This window comes from Marmota monax, unplaced genomic scaffold, assembly GCF_021218885.2.
Source record: "Marmota monax isolate L192 unplaced genomic scaffold, Marmota_monax_Labrador192_F-V1.1 WCK01_AAM20220418_F8-fsc00026, whole genome shotgun sequence".
NCBI lineage: Eukaryota > Metazoa > Chordata > Mammalia > Rodentia > Sciuridae > Marmota > Marmota monax.
The window spans coordinates 15,126,496-15,152,411 of record NW_026693108.1 but is presented as its reverse complement, the minus strand read 5'-3'; the positions used below and the strand labels follow the sequence as shown (position 1 = coordinate 15,152,411).

General features: G+C 43.1%; 1 protein-coding gene across 2 annotated transcripts in view; it reads right to left on the bottom strand.

The window, feature by feature from the left end:
* Positions 1-25,916, bottom strand: part of Abcc4 (ATP binding cassette subfamily C member 4) — a 223,627-nt gene that overhangs the window by 43,734 nt on the left and 153,977 nt on the right. For both annotated transcript variants that reach the window (XM_046454929.2, XM_046454930.2), the window contains 5 exons: positions 9,654-9,804; positions 4,376-4,495; positions 3,212-3,322; positions 2,214-2,314; positions 1,117-1,308 (listed from right to left, as the gene is read on the bottom strand). In XM_046454929.2, coding sequence (XP_046310885.1) covers positions 1,117-1,308; positions 2,214-2,314; positions 3,212-3,322; positions 4,376-4,495; positions 9,654-9,804 — 675 coding nt within the window. The remainder of the gene's footprint in view (positions 1-1,116; positions 1,309-2,213; positions 2,315-3,211; positions 3,323-4,375; positions 4,496-9,653; positions 9,805-25,916) is intronic.

The window sequence follows — 25,916 nt, the reverse complement described above, 5'->3', positions numbered from 1 at the left end:
ACATACATCACATTTTGCATATCCATTCACCAGTTGATGGACACTCAGGTTGCTCTCACCCTTTTTTGTGAACATGGGTGGACCACAAGTGCCATCTTCAAGTACCTAGAACATGATGTGGAAGAACAGACTCTCAGAGGCAGAGGTTTTAGCTGACTCTGAAAATGAGGAGACTTTCTGCAGCCAGATAGCAGCTGGTATGCTGGGAGACGGAAGGACAGGTCCTTTGGGAGAACAGGGGACACTCAGAGTGTGGGGATGTCTGCATGTAGGAGTCAAGGCAGGAGGGCCAGGTGGGGAAAGAGCTCCCTACTGCCTGTTTTGCTCTGGTCTAGTCCTTGCAGGAGCCTGCCCTAGTTCCTGACAAGGGAATGAAAGGACATTGGTGGCAGGTGTAGTTGCTGATAGAACCAATCCACACACCTCTCTGCAGTGTCCCCAGAACCTCCGGGATTTCCCTTCTTTGACTCTGAGTGAGTCTCTGGGCCCTTTGCTGCCTCTCCAGCATGAGGCTCTGGTTTCTGAGCCCCAGGGTTGTGGCTTCTGGGTTTTTCTCCGGTGGCTGAGAAGTAGCCACACAGCTCCAGCAGGAGCAGGCCTGGGTCTGGGGCCTGCGAGGGTCACAGCAGCCCTCCAGGCCGGGAACCCCTGTGTGGTGGGAGGCCAGGGAGCAAAGGAGAGTACAGGTTGCATGAAGGAAAGGAAGGAAAAGAAAAGGGACAAAGGACAACAAAGGAAGGGCTGGACGGAAGCTGCTGCGGTGACAGGGAGGAAAGTACCCGAGCAGGTCAAGGAGCAGGAAGTGATGGGAACTAGACACGGAAGCCCTGGTGACAAGGAGCCAAGGTTGACTTTCCAGGTGTAATCAGGAATAATCAGATGTCAAACATAGTATCCCAAGTCCCTTAAGTGCCAGCTCAGGGCCCAACACCACCAGGAGGCAGCTCACCGCAGGAAGAAAGAAATGCTGGTTTCCAAGGAAGATTTATCTATTTATATCTGATCTAATTTTTTCCAAGAGGAACCAAATGTCCTCCACAGGTCTAGAGCAAGACAACAAGCAGACACGGAACTAAATCTTTAGCTGATTTGCTAACAAAGATGGTTTAAACGAACCTTTTCTCTCGACTTAATGAGTGCCGTCAGGTGCTTTAATACCAGAGGCCCGTCTAGACTGTAGGTGAAGTTGACGTTGTCGAAGACGATCACGCCTTCCTGGGGCCAGGTGGGTGGTGGGCGCTTCTGGTATTCCCAAGGCGCTTCTTTTTCTAGATCCGTGTATTCAATGACCCGCTCCACTGAGATCATCTGAAAGAGACGTGGCATCCACACGGGTTAGGTGCAGGGATTGTGAGGGAACGCTTGTGATTTACACATGCTGGTCAAGGAGAATGCAGGTCTTAATACCCATCAAGACTGACAAGGATCCACAGTCTCGTTCCTCACCATGGCCCCTTCCTTCACTTACAGCTACTTCCCTCAACACAGACGAAATAAAAGGCATTTTTAAAAAGGTTGGTAGGGATCCCAGTCTTTTGCTACACAGCGGCCACTGGCTGTACATGAGTTAAATCAGATAGTCATCCAAACTCTTCATAATAATCTTCTCGAGCAAAACTGAAATATTCCATGTTCATTGTCTATCTTTGCAGGAGAAGGTAGAACTGTGTAGAAAAGGAAGTCACTTACAGGTGGAATGAGCCCTCCTAAACAACTCCACCCTGGTTCCCTACCAGGAAGGAATACCAGCGGCCCCAAGGCCTCCTGCCTTCTGCTCATTGCCTAAGAGAAGAAATGCTAGAACTGGATGTGGGGAGTGGGGAGACCCTAAATAAACAACCTCAAAATACCGAATTTTTCTTTTACAGAGAATGAGAAATCACCCATTAAGAAACAAAAATAAACAGGCCCCTAAGAAATTAGCTTATATCCTCTCTAGGATTTCAGAACTTCCCTCCTACAGAGACATTTATTGCATTTGAGGACAGCTTGTGATGAATATAAAACCTGCTGACATAGCATACATGAGACTGAGAAAAAGATGTATATATTTTATTTTACATTAACTTTAAACAGATGGAGGAAGGATCTGAAAAAACTCTGTTAGCTCCGATGTAAAAATAACAGTTTTAATATTTTACATAAGAATGGCTTTTATGCTATTTAATGGCAAGGAGACTTGAAAAGGCCAAGAACGTTCAAATAAACATTACCATATTCTCCACTTCGGCGCTTTGTCTAACAGACCACTGGAACATCCCCATGAGCGTGAGGGCGTAGGACAAGGCCAGGCCAACCTGCCCAGCATCCAAAGCTACGTGACAGGAAGGAGGGAACAACATCAGTCTCATTATAACCACACCTGGCTCCTTCTGCCACATTACCAAGAGAACCCAACAAGTTGCAGATAACGATAGTAACCATGATGCTTCTACTAGCTGTTGGTTGAGACCATAATACACCTTTAAAAACCCATGAGGAATTTTAGAAAGAATTATTAAATGAGTTTATTAATCCCAACAGGATCAATATACATTTGAAAAACAAATATGATATGCGTGAGGACTAGCGTCATTATTCACATACTCATCACCGTGGTTTCAAAGCCCATTATGTCATACTGCTTTCTACGTCCAACATGACCACAGCTGGGGACAATTTTTTTTTTTAAAGTAAACTACTGCTCTCCTGGTTCTATTATTAAATACTGAAATTCAGCGGTGTTACTATGGGAGAGTCAGGGGTGGCAAATTCATGCCAGACACGCCAACACCTGCTCATCTGGTACCCATCTGGCAGAGACAATGATGCTCTTTCTTACTGAGAATCTTTGTTGACCTAGAGCACGAGCAACTACACCGATCATCCAAAAGCAAGACCTAAAGCCATAAGCTGGACAAGATGCTTCAGAACAAACTTGGGTCACTCCTTACAACTACAGACAGGACTGGGAATGTGCAGAATGACATTTGCACAGCCCTCAACCCATTCAAAGAAAGATAAAAGGGACCCGTCAAGACCCCAGGGACTCCTCTAAATGGGTCACATTGCAGAATCATAACCATCCTGACATGCTGTAAAGCTTTCATACACTTCATTAGAACCAAGAGAATATGGCATTGGACAAGGTGGCAAGAGTTTAATTTAATAACTGTAAACACAGCTATAAATTGTAATCATACCATAAATAGTTATTCACATCTGCACTTACTTTTTGCCAGAATCAGGGACCCAAAGGCAACCACGATGACAAAGATGGCACAGATGGCATCCAGGCGCACGGCGAACCATCGTGATGTCGTCAAAAACAAGAACCAAGCCTCTGGATGCGCGAACCGTTGACAAGCAAGATGAACAAGTACAAAGCCACATCAGCCACAGTGAATGTGAGAGGCATGAAGATGCATGTGCCAGGTGGGACCCCACAGATACACACGCCAGAAACCTGAGGATTCCAGAAAGCTGGGCCTTGGAAGCGATGCACACACAACACACGGAGCTGTGCAGGAAGAGGCACTAACACTGCAACCCAGAGAAACGGTGCCATCGGAGTACAGGACACGCAAAAATGGTCTCGGGTGCCCTTTTCACAACGCTGAACCATGAAGTGAAGTTCACCAGCTCATGTGGTTGATGGTTTCCGGTTCTCCAGAGTACAGCTCTCACTTTGTATCTGGCACCTTCCATACTTAGTAGAGGGCCCTGTCCACAGGGCACATTGCTTAGGGGCTATCTCTGAATGACCAGTTTGTCAAAGGACCTGCGTGTGGTTTCTCATGTGCCATTTAATCACCAAAATACAATCAAGGTCGGAAAGATGGGCCAGAATTTTATACATTTACAGGAAATCCTGAAGGTTTTAAATGGATAAAAAAAAAAAATCACTGATACAAAGAATAGTACTGGTCAAGTGGGTGGCAGATCTGATAATCAGGAGATGGATTTCTGCAGTCAATTCTGCTGCCCCATGGGCTGGGAAGTGCTCCTCACGTGATCTAGTGAACATTTTATTGGAACACAGCCATGGCCTCTTGCTGATCTGCTGTCTGCTTGATTTCCTGCTGCAGCAGCAAAGGTGGGCAACTTCAGTAGGGACAAAGGGCACCCAGAGCCTACGCTATTACTAGATGGTGTTTTGCAAAAATGTTTAATGACTCCTGCCCCAAAGGGACAGAGACCAAGGGCCCAGAGAGGGAGTACCATGCAAGCCAGCAGAGGGAAAGCAGGAAAGATTCTGAGAGGAGCCAAAGTCTAGGGGCAAAGGAGAGGAAGACAGGATATGAGGTTATGCTCAGAGACAGGCAGAGGTGCTGGCCAACAAGGCTGAGGAAGCAGTGGTCCCAGCCATTGAAACCACTTCCAGAAGTGCACAGACCTGAATGCAAGTCCTGGTGAGCATCAAATAGCTCCTGACACCTCTCTTCAGCTCTGTATGCCCGGATGGTCCAGAGCCCCTGGAGGGAAGATGACAAGTGGGAAAATACTGGACTCCGTGCTGCAGAAAGAGACAGACACAAAACAGAGCAAACTCAGAGACTGGACACAGGCAAACCAGATAGCCTTCTCTGTTCTATGGTCATGTGTCCACCAAGCAGCATACTCAGGGCTTTGAGTTTCCAGAAGAAATGTCCCCAGAACCCTGGAGAGGACCCTACCCATTTACCCTCAACCCCTGGTCAGATCATCCCTCACTATGTTGGTGGGAAAATGAAGGTCTCTCTGTTTGACTCACCTTTGACCAAATTCAAATCTGGTTATTTTTTTCCTTTGCAAACCCATCCTTCAAGATCCTTTCTTCCATATTCTTCCTGGGTATCTCTTTGGTCAGGAATTATTTATTCACTCATTTTTGAGACATTAGCATTTTAAAAAATTGTTATAGCACTCACTCTACTAAACTATAAGGTCTTTTCCCGCCTTAGATTTTAAAGAGCCAAGATATAGCCACTGTATCTCAGTAACTAGAATGGCACCTGGCACAGGACAGGAACCCAGTGAATAGGCTGCATCCTGAGGAGATCTTTCTGTGCCTACTGGTGCAAGATGAGTCCTGTGTGGTCACTACGTATCTGGATGCCACACTGCACTTGCCCACAGGACCTGCCCAGTCGAGATATCATTGACTGGCCTTGGCTTCAGCTCCAGAAGCCTGAGGGATAGAAATTCATCCTGGTGTGTGACGGTCACTGTGACCTGGGCCACTGCCCTCGCCTTTCTGGAATCTGTCTGTAGTGCAGTGGCTTCATCATCTTAACAGAATTTTAAAAGTTGAATTCTCCTTTGTGTATCTCTGTTTTGATTTAGAGCACAATGTCCATGACGGGTCATGTGTTTTGAGCTTGCTGTCTCATGACCACCAGAGCCCAGCCCTGCGCATGGGGGGATGTGTGGGTTGCCTGTCACCAGGCAGCAATGGTTCCCTGACAGTTTCACTCTGCATTGTGCAGAAGGCTGTACTGGGACCGGGATGCAGCAGGAACACATGATCCCTGCACACGGCCTCTACCATCATCTGGGATGATGGAAAATACTGACAAATCCCTGTCACCTGACCATAGCCTGGAGAAGACCTGCTGGTAAAACATGGAGTGTTTGGGAAAAGCAAAGGTAATTTCATCTTACAAGAGGCTGCATATGTTTTATAAAATTACTAGGAATAGAAAAATCAAGAGAAAAACTCCAACTTACTCATTGGGGCATCCAATGGCCTATGTGGCTACGCAGTTCTACATGGAGGTGCTCACTGTGCACACGGGTACAGCACGAGATCAGGAGGTACTGGGCACACATGTGCCAGGGCAAGGAACAGAGCCAGCAGTCAGACTCCACAGTTGCATGAGCAAGGAAGAAGCAGATGGCCAACTAAGAGCCACTGTGGTCACTGGTGGCACAACCTGGACCATGGGGTTAGTTGACTGCCGGCTCCTCCCTGGGACTTTCCCAACAAGGATGTCTGACTGGGAAGACTAACTATTAGGAGTCCTCTCCTGAGATACTGCTTTCAGAAAGAAAAGCTTTCCTGAACATGGATTTACCAACCAACACATGATCTACTAATGCACGTCATTTAGGCAGAGCCCTGGGTGAATGTGGTGGTTCTGACTGTCCACCTACATGTGTGTGTTCTCACTCTGACATCCATGCTCTCTCTCATTCTCAGACATACTGAGCAGTGAATTGCTATTCATTTTAGCTTCCTTTAACCTTGCACTTTTAAGATGGTAACATGAACATAAGACTAAGCTCATGATCCAAATAAATAAGGCTGCGAGCCCTGCATGGTCTTTCTGAAGACATCAACAGATGGCCCTGCTAACCCCCAGAGGTTGGTCACCCTGCACACAGGGTATTCTGAGAGATGACCAGCTCAGGAGGGTTCTAGGCCCCGTTACCCTACCAAGAGCATGCTAAGGGTCTGCCTTCAGAAAGCCCGAGGACTTAGTCTACTGAGCTCTCATTTCTAGAACAAGGCAGGGTCTTAACCCTGTTTCATCAAAGGCATGCAGCCGAGGCAGACATGGTGGCCACCCAGGCAGTTCTTCAGCCTGGCCATTCTCAGCTGCTACCCGTACCAGAAAATCAAAGTCACCACTGGTTCTCTTCTGGCTGGGTTTGAGAGCAGGGTTGACTTTAGAAATCCGGTGTCACCCCAGCCTTGAACACCAGGAAACCCAAAGCCAACTGGGGTACTTCACCTTACCCCAAGAGTTACTGAGGTCCAGAAGAAATCTGTACCATTGAAAGATAATCCTGTTTCTTCCACACTCGACTCAGGGGTGTGGGGGATGCCTGTGGGGTGAGCTGAAGGACTGTAATGCAATTAACTAGAACTGAGAGCACCCCCTAAAGGCCTGCAGATGGACCCAAGGGAAGAGCAGGGCAGAGAGATGCAGGTGGAGATCCTGGCCTGCCAGTGTTGCCACAGGTATCATTAATGCTATGGGAGGCCTTCTGGTTATTACTGTGGTTTTAATCCTGTGTGTGCAGGATTCCAGGGCCTTTGGTATAGCCAGCAGGCACTTTCCAAGCACTGTCTCAGGGAATTCTCAGAAAAACCCCAAAGGGCAGGTGTTTTTATTGTTTTAACAAAAGGAAAACAGACTTCAGGACCATTAAGGCCCAAGATTAAATAAATTAACCAGAGTAATATAGTTAGGAGCCAGAGTGAACCTGCCTTATTGCCAAGGCTGTGCTTTTCATCTGAGCCACAGTATCCCAAAGGGAGAAGAGCTGGAGTTCAAGATTCTCATGCATCACTGGATGCATTTTTCTCTAGGCTCTGCAGCCCATAGTCAGAAAACTCGTAATTTTTTTAAAAATAATTTTTAGTTGTCAATGGACTTTTATTTTATTTATTTATATGTGGGGCTAAGAATTGAACCCAGTGCCTCGCACATGATAGGCAGGCGCTCTGCTAATGAGGAACTGCTCCAGCCCCCCAAAAAAACTCCTAACTCTTACTTAGCTAATATTCAATAGGCTTCCCCATTACTGTACCTCTTATTAAGCACCCTAGGTTAAACAATATCCCTGGAAATCTGGATGGGAATTCCTTACAATAGCAGACTCAAGGATGTATGGTCTGAACGCATGTGGCATTTACATTAACACTCAGCTAGCCAATGCCCACGGCAGACATAGCTAATGGATCATGGCACCCTCACAGTCAGGCACTTGGATATGGGGTCACAATCCAGGCACTGTAGAATGAAAAAAGTTCAGTAGAGAAACGCAACCAAGTGCCATCCTGGTTTTATGCCCTTCTCTATGACTGATTGTTGCTACATTCGTTTTTTCAAAAATAAACCATTGTGTTCAAGACTGCTTAAATATCAGCCTAAGATTTCAGAAGCAGCCAGGGCAGTATGATTTGAAAATAAACCTTGGGACTCTAGATGGCCTCAAAGAATATTTGGTTATGTGGGGGTAAAAGGGAACATCCTGCAGTCAACTAGGGTACAGGAAACCCACATTCCACAGGGCCATGACAAAGTTGTAGAATTTCCAGATCAAAATTATCTCAAAGTTTTTGGTAGATATGCCTTGGAAAGAAAAATCTTGCGTGCTTCTTGCAAAAGCCTTCCTTGGGTCCTCTCTCCTCACTTGCACATGGGTGGGAAGTGGCTCTTGAACAGTGCACAGTCTTCCCAGGGGTTCCTTCTGGAACAAACAACCCTTCCTTGAATATACCCGAAGCTTCTTTGCAATAGGATGGTGAATAACTCCATTTCATGAGCAGCCTCCACTCATAAAATGTCAAAAGCCTTGTTTCTGTGAAATAGACTAGGGCCAAAGAAACACACAAAGGAGAGTCTCCAGCAATGCCAATTCCCAATGCCCTGCAGCAATTGATACGAGCAGAGTCCTACGCACACGCTTGGCACACAGACTGCAGCATTCTGCTTCCCGCTGAATTCTCAGCAATGGAACCTCAAAGCAATTTGGCTCATTCCCCTGGTGCCTGAGAATTTTCTTCTACAGCTTTTCTGAAGCTGCAGGGCTCCATGCAGCCACCAGAAGCCACCAAAAATCAAACAAACAACCTACCCTCCATTGCCACAATAAACAGATAATTTTTCCACGGGGAACTACAGGACTCAATATTCCTGGTCCTGGTGTGGCTTTCAAAAAGGTGACTTGGCCTTCAATTGTACTAACTATCCATCACACAGGTTTTCTGACACCATATCTTCCTTTTTTAAAAAATTTTTGGCTGGTATCCTTGTACTTTAAAAAATATATAACAATTCTATTACCCTTATAGCTTTAAATTTTACTAAGAATGGAATGCATTAGTTTGTGCATTCATGAGATGAGCTCTGGGTTATTTCATCCTCCGCAATTACCTGCAGAATACAGTGATTAATCATAAAACGGTTTCCTCTGTTATCCGAAAACTAGGAAGTTGAAGGGAGCAATAGACTGAATGCATTCTAAACTGATTGCCCTCCTCCTGGTCTCCAAAAGAGATTATTATCAGCATCCACCTATTACCAGCCTAAGGGGGGAAACCTCAGCATGGAATTGCACCAAGTACCACTGATAATAAGGAGCACAACCAGAAATCACAATGCTTATACTTTCACAACACTTAACTGCAGCTTATTTCCAGTAGGAAAAAAATGTATTTTTCAAATATATTATTTCTGATATTTTTGGATATAGTTCTGATACTTCCTCCTTTCCTTTCTCTTAACATTTTCCTTCCTTTGCCACTTCCGGTATCTTCAAAAAAGAAAACTTCCCCGATTATTTCCCTTCTAAATTAGTTCTAACACATGAGGAACTATTTCATTTATTAGAAAAATGCTTCTGAAGTGCTGCTCTGTGCACCGGAAGCATGTCATGGGCAAGAGTGGCAGAGGAGGGTCCCCAGTCTTCATGGATTATTCCAGGGGAGTATTTTTCTACCTTGTCCTTCATTCCTTTTTCCAGTTAAATTGAAAAATTGCACCCAGCAGGACACCAGTTCCACCTGCCCTAAGGGCCACACTGACTCACGCTGACCATAATACTGTGCTCAATTACCTGATGTTAACGAAGTGAGAAATTCTGAAAGATAGAGTGTGCAGAATTTCAGAGGGCTCCTTAATCACCGCACAAATGGAAGCTCAGTCGCACTGCCATACCCACCTGAGACCCTCGGTACTCACTTGTAGATTCCAGGCGCTTGACATCCCTCGAGGTTTCCAGGAAGTATCGTCGGAGAACCAAGAAAAGGATGGCCAGGGGAACCAGCGGAATCGCGATCCAAGGAATCACTGCCACGGCCACAGACACCACACTGATCACCACCAGCAATGTCTGGAACGCAGAGATACAGGGCCTCCTTACCCAGAGGGCTTCTCAGCCACGAGCGCTAATGGTTAGTTTGGTGAGGATTCTAGTCCTTTCCTTGAAAGATTTGTTGGAAGAGGAAAAGCTTTCCCATCCCAGGAAATAAAGGCACAAGTGACAGAGAAGTCACCCATCACTTCTGGGCTCCAAGCACCATGCAAAGAAGGTCCTATGCATCCATTCTTTTGATACAGTCCACATCCCTAAGAGACAGGCATTATTATTTTCCATATTTAATGATTAGAAAGCTGGGATCCAGAGAAAGTCTGCATCCCAAACTACCACAAATCAAGTACATGCTACTGGAAACTGGCAAGCTGGTGCCACAGATGAAGCTTCCAGGGACCTCAGTTAAGAATGGGTGGCTACAGGCAAATTCAGGGCTCAGAAAAGGAGGAAATTAATTTCAATCTTTCTCTTTGGAAGAGGGGAGGCTCCATCTTGATCCTCTACCCTCTGTTAATATTCACTGAGTGCTGACTGTGTATCTGGCCCTATGTTAAACCCGTCAGATGAATCAACTACTTCGAGGTTCACAGACCCCCAGGAAGTAGTAGTATCATCTCAGAGACACTGAGGCACAGGAGAGGAGAAGCAACTTGATCAGATTTACACAGCATCAGGCACAGCACTGGGGGCCTCACACACTTACCCACCACATGTGCCCTCAGTATACAGCCAGCTTTTCATTGTTGAGGAAAAAGTTTTTATGTGGACCTCATCATTTGTCTTTAATTTTTCTTCTAAACACCCTTACTTGAGGAATTCCAGAGTTTGTCAACAGGCCCAATAAAGAACAGACAAGACAAATGTGACAAATATTTTAACATTTCGTAGAAATCCTTGGAAGAGTTTTGATAGTAAGTAAACAATCTTCGATGTCCAGAAAGCTTTTTTGTTGTTTTTTTTTTAAATCTTATCTCCTGGATATACATTTGCTTTTCTGCCATTAGGATAAGCATTTGAAATGTCTATTTCAAAGGCAAATGATGATCGCAAGAGCAGATGCCACTTATCAGGCATCTAAGGGTGCAGGGCTCTGTGCTAATATTCACTTAATTATCAAGTCCCCCCCGTGAGCTGATTTTGTTTAGGGAAACTATCTTACTCTTAAAAAGACAGCAAGCAGAAAAAACCCAAGCCACTGGGTGATGCTGATTTAAGTATTCAGCTTTATCAAATAAGAATAAAATTGTGGCCTGTGACTTAAGATGACGGGGCTGCAATTGAACACTCAAGTCCACCCTCGAGGGAAGCACACACTAGCTCCCTGAGGAGGGCAGAAGGGCCCTGGTCCCAGGCTCTGAAGTTCACAATCTTACACAAAAACATATCACTCAGCAGAAGGGACCGAGTGCTGGGGAAATACAGGGAGGCGTAGACAAGCCCCGTGTGAGAGTTTTGAGGATCAGAGGCTGACTTCACAGATACACGTGACAGGGCGGCTGTCACAGGTGCCTGCCTGGGAAACACAGAGTTCTGCAGACTTGGCACCAGCACGTGTGCCCCGTGCTCACCAGTTCTGTGCCTTCCTTCCTTTCCCCAAGGAAAGGGTGAGTGGGTGACACCCCAGACACCTGTTAGTGTGCAGAGCTCCTCAAGTCAGTTTTCGGGGAGGATCATGGCAACCATATTGTAATCAGAAGAGGACTGTCACTGTCATTTGTGTAATAAGAAAACTGGTCCCTAAGAGGTTCCGAGCATGGCCTACGAGTTCCCATGAAGTCACAGTGCCATGGAGAAGGCTAAGAGTGGTTGGTATTCAGGGAGCCCGAGGTCTCAGCGGCCTGCAGGACCCAAAGCAGGGAAGTGCTAAGCCCCCCAGAGCTGGAGGAAAGAGGAAACTTCCAGAGCCATGATCTGATGGCAGGAGCTCCTGGGAGTCAAGGTGGGTACAGACACATGCACCCTCCCGGTCTCTATAGCAACAGCAGTACACAAACCAGAGGGAAGCAGAATGGAGTTTCAGAGGAACAAATCCCGAGTGTGGGAATTCCAGCTGTTCGACCCCTTGCCTTTTCTGTCTACAGATGAACTGGATCATACACTGCTCAAAAGTCAAAAGGTTTCCTGTACGCTCACGAGAAGGACTTTTTAGCGCCTTCCAGGCCTTGTCTTAGGTTCACCATCATTAGTTTTCAGGGGGAAAAAAAATCACCCAGGTAATTATGAGAAAAATACACAACTACAATTTTTAAAGCAAACTTACATCATTTAATAGGGTGATACTCATCAGTTCAATTATCTGGCTCTCTCTAAGGTGAAGGACTTCTAGGGTTCATCTGGCCTGCCACAGGAAGCAGAGTTACGCTTGAACCAAAGTGTCCATTAAAGACAAGTAACTGCTCTCAGAAGCTCCCAAGTTAGTTTCGGTCTTTCAAATCTTATGGGCCCAAATTTGTAAGCAATTCATAGAGGCTTTCTAGTAAGTTCTAATTCCACTTGCGGGTCTTGCTATAAATAGCCTCCCAGTGAGGGGAAAGTCACATTCTCTTCTTTTTCTCATGCATGTGTGTGTGCGCGCGCATATACACACATATACACACAACACAATCTATACACATATATCACACATATAGGTCCCATGCATATATAAACATGTATAATATATAATCATATGTTTATTTGTATATACATATATAAATTTTTCACCATAAGTTTTCTTAAACTCTTCATGAAAATTGGCACAGAATAAAAACACCTAAGCAAAAAGCTACAGTCTGAAGGGGGGAAAAAGAGATTCCAATATGTGATGAAAATTCCTCCCAAGAAATCAGTCTCATCTCTTCCTTCCAGATTCCCAGGGATTCCCAGGAGCTGAATCCATGGTACCCACCAGCCTGCTGCCATGCCAAGGCACAGAGACCAATGATGTGTGTACAGCCTGAAGAAGGGACTGACCCATGCCCTGACACCCTGAAAGGTGAGGGGAGGTGTCATTCTGACACACCTGTCATAGCTGGGAATTCTACCCCAAGTTTTATAATTCTGCATGAACAAATACAAACAAGTCTTGGATAAATGCTTTCACTTGAGACTTCATAACTTGTAGTAGGTATGTAGCTTTTAGAAATGACAACTTAGACCCCGAGGGAAAATTCCTTAAGTCTGGTGTGGAGTGCTAGGATGGATTTAGGGCCAATCATCTTCAATATGAAACAGGAAGGGTGAGACTTCCCATCTCGCTGAATGTAGTAAAAACCAGGCTATGCAAACAGACCCAAAGGTTGGTGGTAGGGATCCAGGGAGACAAGTATTGGCAGTTCTTGCTTCACAAGAAGCAGCTGGGCTTCCCTTATCATTACTCCCAAGTGGGCTGCTTTTGCAGCCAAGAGCCAGAAGAGGAGGAACAGCATATTCAAAGATCTACAGTCCCAGCTGGGCACAGAGGTGTGCACATGTAATTCCAGTGGTGCGCGAGGCTGATGCAAAAGAATGGAGAGTTCGAAGCCAGCTAAGCAACTCAGTGAGACCCTGTCTCTAAATAAAATACAAAATAGAGATGGGCATGTGGCTCAGTGGTCGAGTGCCCCTGAGTTCAATCTCTGGCAATCCCTCCACCCACTCCAACACACTCTCACACACATAGACTGGCAGCTTGATTCCAACCAAGCACACAAGGAAGCAAGCACTTTGTTTCCTAAATGCCTCATGTACCAAAATGACGTTGACTTTCCTCAACCATGTTTAAGGTCTATCTTGCTTAAATGTGCGTTCTTGACATAAAATGGCCACTAAACCTCATGCCTGTTACTGTCCTTTCCAAATATTTTTTCTAATTCTCAGCATTGATAACTTAGAGAACTGGAGGTAACTCAATATTTTTTAATATGCTTGTTTTATTCTGTAACCTTTTTTATTTGTTTGTTTCAAGTCTTTGCTTCTTTTCAGTGAAGAATTACTGTTCTGAAACTGCTGAGAATTTCAGGGATACTAAGAGAAAAGGTACCAAATACTTACTTAGCATATTTAGTATTTAAAAAAACAAAATAATAATAATAATAATAATAATACCACCAGGGTTTGAATCCAGAGGTGCTTAACCACTGAGCCACATACCCAGCCTTTTTTGTTTGTTTATTTTTTGATACAGGGTCTTGCTAAGTTGCTGAGGCCGGCCTTGAACTTGCTATCCTCTTGCCTTAGCCTCCTGAGTTGTTGTGATTACAGGCATGTGCCACCATGCCCAGAATAAAAAAAAAGATAAATTTGGTGTTTCATTTCCAATGCATTATGAACTGTTGTGTCATTATCAAGAGAAACACAAAAGCTAGATAATGTACATTAGTGAATCCCAAGAAATCAAACTGTGTCCGTTCCAGGTCAGCCTCCTTGGTGTAAGCAAGCATCCTGACCTGGGTGTCAGGACGACAAAGGTGAAGGACTTTATTTACCACTCATGGAAAGGATATCCAGAGCACTTCATCCTCAGACAGATCTGCCTGTGAGCAGCTGTTTCCAACAAACCACACTTACATCTAAATGAACTGCTAACGAGGCGTGCAAAAGCAATAAAGGAAAAAAAATGATGCTTATGAAAAATGTTAATTGTGGTGTTTAAAACACTGCTCCCAACCAGGAAAATGTTACTTCCTTGCTAGTACATATGGCAAATGTCCTCAGAATATTGAAGAAATTACACAATTTTCTATATCTAGTTGACAACCAAAGCAAAGTACAATTGCCTTGCCCTTTGAAATACCAGGAAAAAAAAAAAAGATAACACTTCATGATGCTTGCCTTGTGTGCAACCTCTTAAGTATTTCACCTGCATTATCTAACTTCATTCTCATATCTGATCTAAGTAGAAGGGCTTCTCACTGCCATTTACAAAGGAGAAAACAGGCTCAGGGGTTAAGTCAGATAATACAGTCACTTTAATCCCAAGTCTGTTCTCTGAATCTCTGCATGATAGCGCACCCCATATTTGAAAAAATACCTGAATATATTCCTCTTTTACATACTGTCCCTTTCTATGCATTTAAGAATTTTGTTAGGTTTCCTGTGGTTGTATCTGGCCTCTCTCGTGAGATTAGACCTAGATTCTCAGCTAATTAGGTAATGAGTTTGCAAGCACTAAGAAGATCTTAAATTGCTTGCTAACAGAACACAATGAGACATGTTGATTTTAGAACTATTGTTTCAAGATAAAAAAAAAAAACAGGAAGAAAAAAGTTTCATAAGAAAGATGAATTTGTAAGCCTCAAAAGCAAAATGACTTAAGAAAAGGGGGGAAGAATCAAATTTAATTATTTAGTAAAGACACAAAAATCTAAGAACACAAAGCAAGAGTTGACTACTTTGCATGCACAAAAGCTGCATTTGAATGGTGGTAAAAATACAAATTTTGTCCCAAGCAGATACTCTAGAATTAATATCATACTGTACTATTACAGGTTTTAATGTATTTTCACGGGCAAATTTCCATTACAAGTACTCGTCTGCCTGTTTGGCATCTGTCGACCAAACAGCTTATAGTTCTGTAGGAACGTCTAGGTATCTACCTGCAATTTACTTTACACTTAATTCCATAGGATTCTGTTCCACCAAGTGTAGGAAGCTTGTGCCAAATAACTTGTTTCCTATAAACAGCAGTAAAAATATATTCTTCTTATTTTATGCAAATTCATGCCATCCATCCTTCTGCCTCACTCCTTATTTGAACTCTGTCTCGTATCTGTTATTAGGCTCAAAGTGAAAATACATATTTACTCATAAGGCTACTTAATCAGTAGACAGTACTCCTATTACTTGTTTACAGTATTAAAAAAATAAGATCAGCACCATCAAGATTGCTAACAACTCAATGGAACTGGAAAGCTTTTAATACTGCTGTCAGTCAGCCTCTAGAATTCTGTTCCAGATTCTGATAAGTGCAAATCATCCAGATTGCCTCGAACTATTATTGATTTTGCAGAAGATATGACTTCAGTGCAATAATTAAAGCAGGAGTCACTTCTTGGCAAGAAAGCATGGCAAGATTTTCCCTGATTTAGAAAAAAAGAAAACAAAAACAAATACCCGGATGCCTAGTTTTTGATCAGTAAGCTGTTTACTCATCTTCCATCTATTTATTCTGAAAACACATGAGATAAAAAAAATTACCTCTGGATGAAATGACTATCATAACAGATTGTGTTGCTGGCTAATACAAGATTCTTGTGGAAGCACTAAAATTCAGAGCAGGCTGTACAAATCTCCAAGAGTATTAAGAAATAAAAATGTAAGTCCTATCAAATTATACACTACATTGCAATTACAGGATGAATCCAAGCAAAGGGGAAAATATGGAAGGCCTTAAAGGTAAGCTCCTAAGCCTTAACACTGACAGAGTCAGCATGAAATCCACAGGTGTGACTTGTTTGTATGGCACCTGCCCTTGGGCAGTTCAGAGGTCAACTCTGGTTCCCAGGTCTATTGTTACTGGACCCTCCTTGGGAGGTCTCTCCTCTGTCACCTGGTTCTTTTGACCTCAGCCAACTCAGTTACCTCTGTTAAGTCAGAACTTTATGGGATGCTGGCATGACTGATTCTTATGAGGAGATCCACACACAAGTTCTCTAAGATTAAGCCTTTCTGAATTTGGATACAGTAACCACTCCTTTATCCTTCATTTGGCTGGTGATCTTTTCATATCCAGAGCAGTCCAGGGACCTGTGTCATCCTTCAGTTAGCTCTGTGTCTTGAGTCAAGGCCAGCTGCACTGAAGAGAGAATGGCTGGTGGGTTACACCCTGTTCGTCAACACAGGAGAGAAGGCAGGAGGGAACACAGCAACCATTCCTGCCTTTGGTTCAGCACATCTGATCAAAGTCTTCCTTTCTATCTTCCTTCAGGGTCAATAAACTCACTACAAAACCCAAGGAAGGAATCTGAAGATAGACTACTTTTTAATTTTTTTAAATATTTTTTTTAGTTGTCGATGGACCTTTATTTTATTTATTTATATGGTGCTGAGAATTGAACTCAGTGCCTTCACACATGCCAGGCAGGCGCTCCACCCCTGAGCCACAACTCCAGGTCCTGAGACTTCTTTTAAAAGGCACATATTAAGGGCTAGAGTGTGGCTCAGTGGTAGACTGCTTGCCTGGCATGAGATCCCCAGCACCACACAAAAGGGGGGAAAATATATCAATTTATATGAATCTGAAAATATAGTTCCAGAATGCATAAAGCAAAATCTGACAGAACCTAGGAGAAACAACTTCAGTCACAGTGGGAAATTCTGGCCCACTTATCTCAACAACTGATAGAACAAGGATATACAAATCAGTAGATACAGAAGATGTGAAAACATGATAAACTAAAGGCCATTTTCTACATTCTTAAATAACAACAACAACAAACCCAAAAGGCTAAAAGTCCAGAGCCTAAAAATTTACCATAAAAGTATAAAATAGCATATTAAAGTATAACAAGAATATAAATTTTAATAAATAGATATTAATGAATATTAAGGAGAAGAATCAGTGAACTGAAAGGTGGATTCTTGGAAAACAATAATGAAATAAATAAGCTGTCACACCAAAACTAAGCAAGGGAAAACAGGGTGGGTGGGATTACCATGATGGTGATTTTAAGCGGGTAACACAAAGGGAGCCCAGGCACGAAAAGAGGATAAACACTGCACCCATTGATTTCACATTTTGACCCAAAGGGCACATTTTTTGAAAAAATAATGGACAAAGAGCAACATGAGAAGGAATAGAAATCTGAATAATACCATGTCGACTTAGAGTTGGAAAGAAATGAGAAGCATAATCAAAATACCCACTAAGAAAATTCCTGGCCTATAGACTTTCACTGGTGAATTCTATGAAACAATTAGGGAGAAACCCTCTATTCTCTTTCAGAAAACAGAGGAGCAAGTAGCAGACAGATTTCCACTAGAAAATCAGAACCAAGATAAATATCAGGGGACTGATGGCAAGAAATCAGGGGGCGGCCAGGCAGGTCCAGAATCCACACAGAAGCTCTTAGTGCTGGACATAAAGATGTCATCCACAGCCTTCTGCAGCTCTTGGGCCTTTTCACTGACTGAATTAGGCTCATCCAGATTACCTGAAATAATGCTCCTCACTGGAAATCACCTGATTATGAACTTTAATCACATTTACGAAATACCATCACAGCAACACCTGACTAAATAACAGGGTAGTGAAGCCTAACCCAGGTGACACATGAAACTCATGGAATTGACCATCACAAGGAAAAATCCCTTGTCAATTCTTTTCATGAAATCAATGTTTATCTTGAATACCAAAAACTGACAAAAAAGATTACAAGAAGAGCAAACTACAGACCCACATCCTTCAGGAACAATAGATACAGAATTCAAGACAAAATATCAACAACTGAATACAATGATACCATGACCAGTGGAGTTTATCCCAGAAATACAAGGTTAATTTAACCCACAAATATCAACCAGTATAATTTGCCATATTACAAGAGTAAAGGAGAGGGCTGGGGTATAGCTCAGTGGTAGAGTGCTTGCCTAGTATGCATGAAGAACTGTGTTCAACTCCCAGAACCACAAACACACACACATACACATACACACACACACACACAAAAAAAAAAAAACAGGAAAGGGAAATAATTATATGATTATCTGAACAGGCGAGGGGGAAATAGTTGTCAAAATTCAAACTCCTTTTTGATTAAAAACATTTTTAACTCTCAGAATACTGGAAATTATTCAATGTGTTAACAGAAAAAAAGGTAAAATTACCCAGGTCAAATTTCCACTGGAAAATACACACACACACACACACAATTGTAATTAACCTCCTACTTGATGGGAAAATACTGACATTTTTCTCCCTAAATGTATAAGTAAGTCTTATCACTAGTACTGTCCATTGTACTGGCAGCCCAAGCCACACCAATAAATCAAGAAAAGGAAATAAAAATCATAAATATGGGAAAGAGAGAAGTAAAACTTATTATTTGCCACTGACATGACTGTATATGTAGAAAATTCTACAGAATTAATAAACAATGAAACAATTCCAAGAAATGCAGTGTGAATTGAACAAGTTCAATGATGGGGTCAGCATACATAAATCAACTGCACTAAACACTAGCAAACAAAAGATGATATTTAAAACAATACCCTCAACAGAACAGGAGAGTATCAAATACTCAAGAATAAATGCAACTAAAGAAGGGCAATATGGAAAACTACAAAATATTTCTGAGAAAAAGTAAAGAAGAATTAAATAAGTGGAAAGATATACCAGGATGATAAATCAGATACTGAATATTGTTAAGATTTACAGACATCCCCTGCCCCGGCCCCATACTGATCTATGGCTGAAGACTCCTGTCAATCTCCCAGCGTGGCTTCCCCATCCCACCACCACTAAATGGTATTAGGATCAAACCCACTAGCAAGACTTTAAAAAAAAAAATTGACAAGTTAATTCTAAAATTTAAAGGACCACAATGCACAAAACAATCTTGACAAAAGAGGTACAAAATTGGAGGACTTGGGTCTCATGCTTTACTAAAATGAACAATAACCAAGACACTGTGGCACAGATCCAAGGACACACAGATCAGTATTACAAAATCAAGTGCACACACAGGACCTGCTCACAGGCAGGTCCTATTAAGACCAATTCAATGAATAGTCTTTTTAACCAATGTGGCTGGAATAACCAGGGGTTGAAAATAAACCCCAACCACCAGTTAGTCCTCATGCCACACACTGAAACCAACACAAGACTCATCGATTCTTAAAAACGCAGAACAACAGGAAAGTATCTTCACAGTCCAGAGGACAGCACCAAGGTTTCTTAGGACACAAAAACACGTACTACACAAGGGAAGATTTAAAAAGAGCATTAAACACTAGCGACAAACAGAGAATACTTAAAACAATCCCCTCAACAGAATAGAAGAATATCAAGTACTCTGAGCTTCATCAAAATTAAAACCAACTAAAAATATACCAAAAAGAATATTAAAAAGCACACTTGTGTATGCATAAAGTCCTATGTTCCATCCCCAGCACAGCAAGAGAAAGAAAGAAATAAAGGTCAGAAAGCACGACACCAGGCTGGGGTTGTGGCTCAGCAGTAGAGCGCTAGCGCCTAGCATGTGTGAGGCCCTGGGTTCCATCCTCAGCACCACATAAAAACAAATTAAATGAAGGTATTGTGTCCAACTAGAACGAAAAAATTTTTTAAAAAATTAAAAAAGCAAGACACCAAGGAGGAGAAAGCATTCACAAAGCACTAATATTAAAAATACATAAAATGTACATAGAAATCAGTGACAAGATTTCCAAAAATAGTTTTTAAAAAATCAGCAGGAGATCTGAACCAATATTTTACCAAAAATATCTAAATAGCCAATAAGCATGTATGAAAAGAGCATGATACCATTAATCATCAGGGAAATACAAACTAAAACACCAACCACATCAGCTATACCCAGGAGGAAGACGAAAATCAAAATGACTGATTAACTAAATGTTAATAAGCACTCAGAGCAACTGGACTGCCCATAAATTGTTGGTGAGTGTGTAAAGTGGTACAAGCATTTCAAAAGACTTTTTGTTCATGTGCTGTTTTATTTTTTTAAAGTAAACATAATCCTCACTATAACTCACTCTTAGGTATTTTATCTAGGAGGAATGAAAACATATGTGCCCATAAACACTCGAATAAAAGGGTCAACTGCTTAAAAAGGAAAAAAAGCAACAATCCAAATGTCATGTGCAGAAAAGATAAATAAAATCGGGTATCTTCCTACAATGGGATACTTACTATTCAGGAAAAAATTTAAAAAGAAACCCTCAAAACATGCCTGGAAGGAAAAAACATTAGGATGAGCAAGATAATCCAGCCACAGAAAAAACATATTCTGTATTGATTCCTTGTATATGTAGGCCTGAAACAGGAAATCGAATCTATGTTGAAGGCAATGTGGGCGAGGCTGGGGTGTGGAAATTGCAGTATGGCACAGGAGACATTCTGAGAGCAAGAGAAATGTCCTATATCTCATTTCAGAGTGGCAGTCACAGAGATGTGCACAATTATCAAAATCCAGCAAACTAAAGGACAAAGTTTATTTTATTGTATGTAAACTACATCCCAATTAAAAATAAAGATAGGGTAAAAAAATTATGCCACCAGAATTCCATGTTCAAATACTGGGCAATGTATACAGAATAGTCACAATGCCCAGAGGTGACAGCCTTCAGGGCACTGATAGTGGGGGCAAAGGGACACACATGAGGTCCAATGTGCCTCAGAACAAACATGGCCATGGGTGACAACTGCCCCATGGGGTGCTGGCCCCTTGCTGTGAGCGCACTCTGGGCTTCCTGCTTCAGGACTGAATGCAGAGGACAATCAGAGAATGCTCAGTGACCTAGAGAAAGGGCTGCAAGACACCAGTGAGTCAGGAAACTCACAAGCAGGAGACCATCACAACTATAATGGACTGTGTCCCACATCACAGAGAAGACACGTCCACATGAGGATCAGCAAACGCGAGATGTTAATAAAACAGAGGCAAGTTCGCCAGCCTCACCCTCTCTTGTTCATCTTATCAAGAAAACCATTAGGTACCTAAACTAAAATGAATGCAATCAAGAATCGCATATGGAGACTCTGAGGGTCCTCGAAGACTAAACGTGTAGCCATTTTCCTCTCCTGAGTAATAACTGCCCATTTTATCGTGATGCAGGATGCGAGACGACAAGAGACCACTCTGTGAATGGCCACAATTGTTTTGCCATGGACATCATCCAATAATGCCAGGATGCAAAGTTCTATGCTCTGCAGAATACCACCAGGCTCGATAAAAAATGAGACCCTTCATTTTTTTTTCTTTAGGTCTTAATTAGCGTCTTGTTAAACGACAACCATTATCATTGGAGCGCACATGCTGGGACAAATTGTAACACTGGTTGCCAGCCTGGAAGCCTGGGAGGGTCCCTGGTGATTAACTGTCACCATGCTGATGTTGACAGTGCTGCTTTCTCTGTGTGCTAACTATCTCACTGGAAAGGACCCAACCATCTCATTGTCATTAAAAAAAGAAAAAGAAAAGAAAGAAAGAATGAAAAGTAAAGAAAAAGAAAGGTAAGGGAATCATTGGAGTGGGCCTGTGTGAATCCTATCACCCTGATCACTGAAGCCCGCGGGTCAAGTCTGGTCAAGAACCATGTCATCAACTCCCCTGTCCGTGGCAGGAAACCCACTTTAACCTGGCAGCTGGCAAGAATCATCACGACTATTCCCTCCTTGCAAACTCTCGGACTAAACCTCTTTTGTTGCTGTTGAAAGCATGAAAACACTGTGATTCAGTTAAAATGGATGATTTTACTCTTAAAGAGTAAGACAGAGATCTTTGAAACGAGGGCAAAGCAACCTCACTAACAATCTCTTTTGTGCGAGGGGGATTTGAGGGTGGGAGTGGGGGGCAGGGGTGAACAAATGACAAAGTCATTGTTCATGAGCTTTCTACACACTTTCCCTGACATCTCTACACAATGAAATGCAAGGGTCAGTGGTACTGAGACAAGCCAAGGCAGTCCCACCCTTATGCTTCTATAAAAGCCAGTGACCCGGCCTATTATCCCCAAGTCTTAGGCCGGCTTTGTTCTCAATGCCCAGATGCAGAAGCTTTTTCTCACTCCTCCCCCAGGAAGAGATGACTGAGGACACCTCCTTCACATTTTCTTTTGCTTGGGCATTTTCACTTCATAAAGCCGCAGTCAATGTGTTTTGGGGGGGGGGGGGGGAGGCAATGACACATTCCGTGGTGGTCTCCACCACCGCCTGCATTGGTGGCTCAAGTAGCCTCAGGATTAGCCCTTTGTGTCCCATGAAAGGATATGAAAAGTCAGTTATTTAAGCTCAGTCAAGCTGTTTTTTTTTTTTTTTTTTTTTTTTGGATGAGGGTGTGTGGGGAAGAAAGGTTTGCAATTCAGTTCTCCTCAATAAATTTCAGCATTTTGCTGAGGGCAGCTGTGCATGGGTTTGCATGCTCAGAGCAACCCCGAATCGTAAAAAAGGGAAACTGACATGCCCAAGTCCCACCTCTGCATCGTAGGTTCATTTTCACATTTGTCCCACAGGAAGACCTCTCGGAAGTGATGATGGTAAAGACAAGAATTCCAGATCATTGAGACTCTACTCATTGCTATTGGGGACCAAGGAAGTTTCACAAGCACTACGGAAATCACGTGAATATGAAATATGTCACATTCTGTGGTCTCTTCTGAGGAAAACTGATTCTGATACTGTAACTCTAAATGGGAAACAGCCATTTAAATCTTCAGGGTTCATAAATGTGTATGTACACCCCTAGAATCTGGGGTACAAACACATGTAGTGATATTATTGGGCTGGTGTCCATTTGACATTGTTACTATAATACAACATGATTCGACCAATGCTGCTAGAGACTATTTGTCCCATTTAAAAATAAATGTAGTTTCAATATAACTACCCCTTATGTATGCATGTCATGTGCTTGGACAATACACTAAAAGTTTTGCTGAAATGGTGCTGGGGTGTGACTCAGTGGTAGCGTACCTGTCAGCATATGCAAAGCCCTGGGTTCAATTCCCAGCATACCCAGAGGAAAAAGAAATCTCTCTCTATATGTATATATATATATAATTTAACCAGTCATGGTAGCACACACCTATAGTACTAACTACTTGGGGTGAGGCAGGAGGACCACTGGAGCCCAGGAGCTTGGGGCTAGCCTGGACAACATAGCAAGGTCCCATCTCTAAAACAAAACAAAACACAAAGCAAAACAAAAAATAATTTTAATGAAAAAAATGCCATTTTAGCCTCACGGCAACCCCTATGGCATATAGGGGTTTTAAAGGTGCAGAGTGTGTGAAAAGAAGAAAGACTAAGGATAGAGCTGGCATTGAAATGACAATGTGGGATCCGAGGCTCCCCCACTCCGCCCTACCTGATCCTTGAACCTCACTTATGCTGTAAGTGCCACCCAGTCATGCACATCCATCCCTGTGCAGCACGCTCAACCCTCATGCCTATAACACATGAGCCTGGGAAGCCAACAGCACTGGCTGAAGCAATTTCAGGATTCTTGAACCCTCAGGTAAAGCACACTAAACAGACTGCATCCATTAGACTCCTATGCTGCCTTCCTTCTTCCTCTGGAACTCCTAACAGCTCCAATTCTCCAAGCAACTACAATCTGACTAGAGAGCAACACACCTAGAGCTAAGGGTTACTCTAGCATGGTGGTATGCATGCTGGTGCTGTTGGGAAAAGGGCTTGTGGCTGACATGTGCCCTGGGGGAGGAGCTATCCTGCAATGTGGACCCACTATGCAGAATCAAGGGCTTGCATTGCCCACACTTTGGTGTTCCTACTTGGATGTCCCAAGGGAATGGCATTCAAACGTGTCCTTTCCTGTCCTCCCTGTGTTACTGCAACTCCATCCTTGTTCCTCCCTGTACCCTTCTACCTACCACTCTAAAACTAAACTTTTTGGGGGGTGGGGGTGAGGGGTGGTACTGGAATTGAACTCAGGGGCACTCAACCACTGAGCCACATCCCCAGGTCCATTTTCCTATTTGTATTTTATTTAAAGACAGGGTCTCACTGAATAGCTTAGAACCTCACTTCTGCTGTGGCTGGCTTTGAACTTGATCCTCCTGCCTCAGCCTCCTGAGCCACTGGGATTGTAGGCTTGTGCCACTGTGCCCAGCAAAACTAAACTCTTGAAACACAAGTTTCCCTGAGATCTGATCCTTTGGGGCCACCCACCTTTATCTCCTCCAATGCCTGTCTCTAGCTTATTGACATGGCTGTCCTACCCTGTGGTTCCCTGTGAACATTCCATGCTCTAGGCTTCCTGCCATGTATGTCCTCCTCCTCTACATGTGGTTCAGGAAGCATCTGGATGCCTTCCCCAACTTCCCCAGGCAGGCTACAGAAGAAGCCTGCTTACCTGCTGTGATCTGAACACAGAGAAGGCAGCTCTGAAATAATGCAAAACCTTAAAACTTTGCTTTAACTTAAAAACAAGGATAGGAAGGGAGAAAGAATGGGAACAGGAAAGACAGTAGAATGTGAATACACAACCAGTGTAAATCCACATCATGTACCACCAACTACTGTCATGTATAACTACAAAGAACAAATAAAAAAATCTATTTCCCAGCAGCTCTGGAGGCGGAGGCAGGAGAATCTAGAGTTCAAAACCAGTCTTGGCAAAAGCAAGGCACTAAGCAATTTAGTGAGACCCTGTCTCTAAATAAAGTACAAAACAGGGTTGGGGATTGGTTCAGTGATTGAATGCCCCTTAGTTTAATCCGTAGTTCCAATATATATATGGATATATTTGAAGAAAACATGTATAGATTCTGACCTGAAGATGGAGTTTCTCATGATCTTCTTTATATAAACACACCTATAATGCACTATCTACAGTTTTTGAGACTCCTGGGAAACTCTTGAGTACAGGGTCCTCTTCTAGTCCTCCCATTACTCGCTGACCCTCATTTATTTTCATCCACATTTAAATTACGGAGGGGGAAAAAACACTTACTAGTGAAGTCTTTATTACATCTTTTCAAAGCCGTCAACTTGTCAAACCACTCTGCTATTTGCCATTCCTATTCATCAATTCATGAAATTACAAGGACAAGTAGCATGAACAAGTTTAGGAAGAACTGCGAGTAACTCTGGGGCAGAGCATGGGCCCTGAGAGGCAGCCCACTCACTAGCATTCTAGAGGAAACGCCAGCCGCCACCTAACCCAGGAGGAGAAAATGAATGAATAGATAAAACAAGAATCAAGAATCGCTGACTTCTTCATTCTGTCTAGACCACTGACTGACAATGGAGTTAGGTCAGTATTGGAGGAGAGAGCTTCCTTCCTTGTCCTCCCCGGTCTCAGGGCATTCCCTGAACGGAGAGAGGAAGTCTGTAGCCATCTCTGACTCTTGTCCAGCCTTTACCCCTCTGGATTCAGCCTCACCTGTCCCTTGACACATGCAATGCCCCCCCCTCATTGCACCCCACAAGAACTAAAAACTCCAGGACCCAGCAACACCTCCCCACACCC